The sequence below is a fragment of the Scomber scombrus genome, chromosome 23 (assembly GCF_963691925.1).
Source record: "Scomber scombrus chromosome 23, fScoSco1.1, whole genome shotgun sequence".
Taxonomy (NCBI): domain Eukaryota; kingdom Metazoa; phylum Chordata; class Actinopteri; order Scombriformes; family Scombridae; genus Scomber; species Scomber scombrus.
In genome coordinates this window covers 18,911,388-18,918,193 of record NC_084992.1, presented here as the reverse complement: position 1 = coordinate 18,918,193, position 6,806 = coordinate 18,911,388, and the positions used below count along the sequence as shown (strand labels likewise).

General features: G+C 37.8%; 2 protein-coding genes across 2 annotated transcripts; both read right to left on the bottom strand.

Moving 5' to 3' along the window:
• Positions 1–273: 273 nt before the first annotated feature.
• LOC134005584 (uncharacterized) lies at positions 274–1,353 on the bottom strand. The gene is made up of 5 exons (XM_062444506.1): positions 1,323–1,353; positions 875–1,219; positions 651–761; positions 492–526; positions 274–396 (listed from the first exon to the last, which is right to left on the bottom strand). The coding sequence occupies exons 1-5, from the start codon at positions 1,351–1,353 to the stop codon at positions 274–276; spliced, it is 645 nt and encodes a 214-aa protein (XP_062300490.1).
• Positions 1,354–5,215: 3,862 nt separating this feature from the next.
• Positions 5,216–6,294, bottom strand: LOC134005583 (uncharacterized). Its single transcript, XM_062444504.1, has 5 exons — positions 6,264–6,294; positions 5,816–6,160; positions 5,595–5,705; positions 5,436–5,470; positions 5,216–5,338 (listed from the first exon to the last, which is right to left on the bottom strand). The coding sequence occupies exons 1-5, from the start codon at positions 6,292–6,294 to the stop codon at positions 5,216–5,218; spliced, it is 645 nt and encodes a 214-aa protein (XP_062300488.1).
• Between the last annotated feature and the right edge of the window lie 512 nt (positions 6,295–6,806).

The following is a 6,806-nucleotide window of genomic DNA, read 5'->3' as shown; positions in this document are numbered from 1 at the left end:
AAGGAATTATTCAAATAATATCCTTGATAAGAGATCATTTGCACCACGGAGAGAGACATGTCACTCTTGCTGTTGCTCTGGTGTATTTGAGCAGTAAAAGGCGCTGCTCTGCCTGTAGACACACAACATAAATACGAAAGTGCACAACTTTACATGGTTATAGAATCTTTATTAGGAAAGTGAATTTTTTGACAGTGATGGTAACTCCACAGGACATGGATTTGATAAAGCATCAGTTTCACTCTGAGTTGCAGTTCCAGTTGTTTCCTGAGTCTATCTGGTGGCAGCATGAATCACATTCGTCTCCAGCTCTCTGTCTGATGCAGGCCTTCTTCTAGTTTTAGCTTTTGGATGGAAACTCAGCGCTGCGTAATTCAGGTCATCAGTGCCCATATTCTGTAAATAAACATTCAGTCACTCATCTCACATAGCAAAATAAAAGCATGAGGTGATAAATGAAGCAGACAGCGTAGAAAATAGACTTTGATCACCTCATTGTGTTGTGGATTATGTCCCTTATTTTGAGCTGAATGACGGAAAGAGTAAAACTGATCGTCAGTTGTTTTAAGTTAATACAATTTTTAAATTAACACATAGGCAAAGACAACATGTTGCTTTTGTAAACTTAACTATATTCAAAGTACAAGTACCTGTATGAAGTTTCCTTATTTTGACAAGCAGACCCATGATGACTAACATGAGGAAAACAGTCACACCAACCAGGATCACAGTCAACTTTGTCCTTATTCCATCAAACACTTCTACAAGAGAGATGATTGAATCAAAGTTTTTTTTTTTTTTTTTTTTACAGTTTTAACTGTTAAGTCGACACAGATCTATTTATATTCAATGAAAAGATAGAACAGAGTCTTACCTTGAACCTTTAAATATGTTGCACTGATAATAACTGGGTATCCACCTGTTTTAAATCCACAGAAATACAGTCCAGAGTCAGATAAATCCACTTGTGTAATGTTGAGAAAGAGGGTGGTGGTGTTGGACGTCATATTATATTTGCCATTTTGAAATCCATCATATAATGAGGCATCTGTCTCAGAGCTCATCATAGAGGAGATGCAGCTGGAGTTGGATCTGTCAGCCAGTTTGAACCAGTATATGTGAGTGGGAAGACTGGAAAAGTTGGAGCAGTGCAGTGTGACTTGTTGAGCAGGCTGAACCTCCACAGTGTAAAACTCAGAAACAGAGACAGCGAGACAACCTGAAACAAATAAGTCAGTTATTCATAGGCTAAGCAAACAATACACATGATGTTATCAATTAGTCATTTTATATTGAGTTAAGAATGTGGCAGATATACTTACAGAGTAAAGTTGTTAGCGAGGTGAAGTTCATGTTTGTGCTTACGGTAGGACTGTACCACTGCAACGTCTGTCACTGAACTGTGCTCCAGTCAGCGTGGTCTCACGTGAAGAGGCCACGTGTTGTTTTGTTCTTCCGGGTGCCGACAACTTAGATATTTCAAAGAAAACTGGGTGCTGCCAGCGAAACAGGACGGTTCAGGGCTGTACACTGTCTTCATTATGTGGTAGCACTGTTGTTAGAGAGCTAAAGATTTCAGTAGAACAAAAAGGTTTGGTAGCACACCCAGGTGGATGTTAACCTTTATGTACCGTTCATATCTTGACCTTTCATAGTATGGAGCAGGTCCTTTTTTATGCAGTTCAACTATCCCTTTATAATTTGTCCCTATAACAAGTTTAGATCCAAAGCTTTATTTTGTATTTTTATGTCTTATTAATCATCAACAAATGGCTGATTTATCCTTCATGAATGTTTCAGAGAGCAGAGTTATTTTTAGGTTTGACACTATTTGTTCATAGAGAAAACATAATCATATTATATTATGATCTCATTTGATCTAAAACAGGAGAATGAAACAGCCACAATTATTTCTATGAATGTTTTTGAAATGTTTTGTTGACGCAACAACATTTTTGAACAGTAGGTTTCATTATAACCATTAAAACCATCAATCAACACTGTCTGCAAAACAAAAGCTCACCTTTTCTGTTAGTTGTAAACAATCAACTCTGCATTGTTTGTATACATAGTTCTGTTTACACAGAAGATCAGAACTGTCCCACTGTACAGCCCTGCATACATTCACCTAGCTGAGCTGATTAAGGGAATTTGTAGTCTATAGAAGCCTTAAATGTTCAAGGCCTAAACGAGAGGGGCAAAGATCATGACTACTGCTGACTGTACAGAGTTTAAAATCATGAGTGTCAGAATGATCAGCTTTTTCCTTTTTGTAACGATGTTCGTCATTCTTTAAATGTATTAAAACAAGACAGCAAGAAGACAAATCCCCTCCAGACCTGTTTTAAGATGTATCTAAAATACTCTACTTTGAATAAAAAATTGTTTCACAAATGTTTTTATCCACAATAAAAGTATAATTATGTTAAAATCCTTTAAAATAACATCAACTCCTTCTCCCTCATTAAAAATGTATCAATCTATGAATATGCAAATATATTTCATTTCAGAAGTTGCGGGACACACATACTGATGTCTCCTACTTCACTATAAAGTTCACTGTAAGTGTTTGTGCACTGGAGGCTTAAAGTTTCCACATCACACTTGTATATATTGAATATTGGAGCAGGATTGGCTTCCAAACCAGATGTGATGTCACAAATCCTGCTCATAGGCCCGCCTCTTAAAATCATCGTGAAACTGTAGGAACAGTTAAGAAAGACATTTTTGAGTGGAAAACAGAAAGAAAAACGTAGTCCTTTCTTTCTGTTCTCTACTAAAACCAACTGAGTGATCAACATTAGAAGCCTGTTTCAGAGGGCCAGATTGACTCAGTACGAGGAACATAAATGTAACATCTGTGTTGTTTGCTTCAGCTCAGTGTCTTCATGTTGTTTTGTGGCTTTAGTTTACATTGTGAGAGTTAGAGAGCTTCAGGCCTTTCTTCCTGTGGTTGAGACTCCTCTTTAGGCTGATACACACAGTACTGTTTGTTACCACAGCAACAAGTGTAAGAACAGACCAGCGAGACCATAAATAAACTGATTATTGACATATTAAACATATGTAAGCAGACACATCAGAGCTATAGACTGAATAGCTGTTGTCTGCATTGTACTGTCACTTTGCATTCCACTATATATCAGAGTGAGATCTAAGATGCACAAAATAAATAAATAAAGTGCACAACTTTACATGATTATAGAATCTTTAATAGAAAAGTGAATTTATTGATGGTGATGGTAACTCAACAGGACATGGATTTGATAAAGCATCAGTTTCATTCTGAGTTGCAGTTCCAGTATTTTCCTGAGTCTATCTGGTGGCAGCATAAATCACATTTGTCTCCAGCTCTCTGTCTGATGCAGGCCTTCTTCTGTGTGTTTGTGCACTGGAGGCTTCAAGTTTCCACATCACACTTGTATAAGTTGAATAGTGGAGCAGGATTGGCTTCCAAACCAGTTGCAGACCTGCCAACCTGTACGCATTTTGCGTAGCAGGTATGCAATTTGACATCTAAATACGCTGGTACGACTCGCCTCTCCATACTACGTAAAAAGCTGCGGACATGTGAGTTCTTCTGTGGGAAATGTGCATGTGCAGTACTCATGTCTGACAGCACGATGCAGCAGCGTGGTGAAGCAGTTTCAACCAATTATTGAAGAGTAGCGGAGAATAACGAGTCTGCCGAACCTATAGTGTGACATCCCCACTCCCCCTCCTCCCTGTCTCGCGCACGTGCATGTGTGTATTTTAGCCTTTATATCCATTGTAGATAGAGTAGGCCTGTATATAAGGAGGAATGTGATTATACAGTTTAAACATGTAGTCAACAAATCTTTTGCAGCAACTTTACCACTCTGCCACTATCATGTCCGATGAGGAAGAAAAAGACAGGGAGGGACAGGGCAACAGACCTGCCAAAAAGAAGAGGGTCCGTGTCCCCCAGAAGTTTATGATGAAATATCAAGAACAGTGGCCATGCTTCCAACCCTCTAAAGTCCCATATCATGCATTTTGCACAGTGTGCAATTATGATGTGGACATAAGCCACCAGGGAGCTGCAGGTAATATATAAATTAGCTTAGAGCCAGGGCTTTAAAATTTTAGGTTTTTTTTGTTTTTTAACCAGATAACATCATTTAACTGTATTTTGCCTATGGGAGAATACAATGCAGTGTTCCCCAGTCCTGCTTGTCCTGTATTATGAAGCACAGCAGATTAATGAAAAATGTGAGTGCATCCAAAATGACCTGGATGTGTGTCATAGTGCGTGTGAACATGTGTATTGAAAAATTAATGTGAGTGAGTGTGGGTACGCAAATATGTGCACGTGCACATACAAATAGAGAATTTATAATGTCTTACAGGTCTGCATTTATATATTTTATTTTTCAATACACACATAAATTACACACTCTGAGACCCATACCAACACATCCAGGTCATTTTGGATGCAACCACATTTTTCACTGGTCTGCTGTCCTTTATAATACAGGGCGAGCAGGACTGGGCAATTCTCCCATAGGTAAAATAAAATTAAATGATAAAATCAGCATTATACAGCATGAAAGAGTAATTTTTTGGCAGGGTCTGTCAAAAAATGCAGTTACAATGGGTTTCAATGGGGACATTTTTGTCCCAAATGATCCCAGGAGTTTTATTTTTTTTAAATCTGACACTGCACAAAAAATAATAATGTTTCAGAATCATTGTTGTTGCTAGTCACTGACATATCCCTGACTGTGGTAACCCCCCCCCCCGAATTATTTACTTTTTCTGCGTTGTACTGTCACTTTGCATTCCACTAAATATTTCCAAGGTGCAAAACTTGAGTTTCAGTTTTGTGAATTGTGTGTTGTGTGGAGTTGTGACTTGCTGCAACAGCCTCATGATATTCACCTGGGTTGTGTTCAGACCACACTGTGCTGTGTCTTCCTGGCAAACAAGTGATGTGAACATCACTCACTGCTGCACACCTTCATTTACTGTAACTGTCATCAGTGTTCTTAATGTTTCCTCTTCCATAAAACACAATAATATCAGACTGAGATCTAAGATGCACAAAATAAATAAATAAAGTGCACAACTTTACATGATTATAGAATCTTTAATAGAAAAGTGAATTTATTGACAGTGATGGTAACTCAACAGGACATGGATTTGATAAAGCATCAGTTTCATTCTGAGTTGCAGTTCCAGTATTTTCCTGAGTCTATCTGGTGGCAGCGTAAATCACATTCGTCTCCAGCTCTCTGTCTGATGCAGGCTTTCTTCTAGTTTTAGCTTTTGGATGAAAACTCAGCGCTGCGTAGTTCAGGTCATCAGTGCCCAGATTCTGTAAATAAACATATTCAGTCACTCATCTCACATAGCAAAATAAAAGCATGAGGTGATAAATGAAGCAGACAGCGTAGAAAATAGACTTTGATCACCTCATTGTGTTGTGGATTATGTCCCTTATTTTGAGCTGAATGACGGAAAGAGTAAAACTGATCGTCAGTTGTTTTAAGTTAATTCAATTTTTAAATTAACACATAGGCAAAGACAACATGTTGCTTTTGTAAACTTAACTATATTCAAAGTACAAGTACCTGTATGAAGTTTCCTTATTTTGACAAGCAGACCCATGATGACTATCATGAGGAAAACAGTCACACCAACCAGGATCACAATCAACTTTGTCCTTATTCCATCAAACACTTCTACAAGAGAGATGATTGAATCAAACATTTTGTTCAGTGTTTTACCTCTACTGTCTTTATTTTGACACAAATCGGTTTATATTCAATGAAAAGACAGAAAAGAGTCTTACCTTGAACCTTTAAATATGTTGCACTGACAATAACTGGATTCCCTTCTATTTTAAATCCACAGAAATACAGTCCAGAGTCAGATAAATCCACTTGTGTAATGTTGAGAAAGAGGGTGGTGGTGTTGGACGTCATATTAAATTTGCCATTTTGAAATCCATCACATAATGAAGCATTGGCATCAGGGGTGATCATAGAGGAGATGCAGCTGGAGTTGGATCTGTCAGCCAGTTTGAACCAGTATATGTGAGTGGGAAGACTGGAAAAGTTGGAGCAGTGCAGTGTGACTTGTTGAGCAGGCTGAACCTCCACAGTGTAAAACTCAGAAACAGAGACAGCGAGACAACCTGAAACAAATAAGTCAGTTATTCATAGGCTAAGCAAACAATACACATGATGTTATTAATTAGTCATTTTATATTGAGTTAAGAATGTGGCAGATATACTTACAGAGTAAAGTTGTTAGCGAGGTGAAGTTCATGTTTGTGCTTACGGTAGGACTGTACCACTGCAACGTCTGTCACTGAACTGTGCTCCAGTCAGCGTGGTCTCACGTGAAGAGGCCACGTGTTGTTTTGTTCTTCCGCGAGCTCAAACGGAAAAGTTAGATACTCTACTTTTGACTTTTTACTGCTCATATTGACACAAATCTCTAAATCTCAGTACATCTAAACCAGTATAACTCAAATCTTCAATTCTCATCTAATAAAATAAATAGTTGTACCCTTTGTTCCCCAGAACCTCAGAAAGTAGAAAATGTAGCAAACTGCTACAGTAGCTTCACAAAGTGCAAATTGGTATTATTTTATTTATTTATATTGATTATATACATCATTATAATGCACACTCTATAGAAGCTGATAAATGATTGTTTTGGGTTTGGGTGTCATGGTATTATTACTACGTTATTTAGACACCGATGCTCTATTAATGTGACGTCATGATTGACAGCTGTGATTGAAGTTATCAACATATGTTATGGCAGTAAAAAAA

Bases quoted from the DNA above. Each gene is read 5' to 3' on its own strand.
- LOC134005584 (XM_062444506.1), bottom strand. From the start codon at position 1,353: ATGAACTTCACCTCGCTAACAACTTTACTCT. The intron at 1,220-1,322 runs GTAAGTATATCT...TATTTGTTTCAG, and splicing joins CTCGCTAACAACTTTACTCT to GTTGTCTCGCTGTCTCTGTT. The intron at 762-874 runs GTAAGACTCTGT...TCTCTCTTGTAG, and splicing joins AACATATTTAAAGGTTCAAG to AAGTGTTTGATGGAATAAGG.
- LOC134005583 (XM_062444504.1), bottom strand. From the start codon at position 6,294: ATGAACTTCACCTCGCTAACAACTTTACTCT. The intron at 6,161-6,263 runs GTAAGTATATCT...TATTTGTTTCAG, and splicing joins CTCGCTAACAACTTTACTCT to GTTGTCTCGCTGTCTCTGTT. The intron at 5,471-5,594 runs GTACTTGTACTT...TCCGTCATTCAG, and splicing joins AATAAGGAAACTTCATACAG to CTCAAAATAAGGGACATAAT.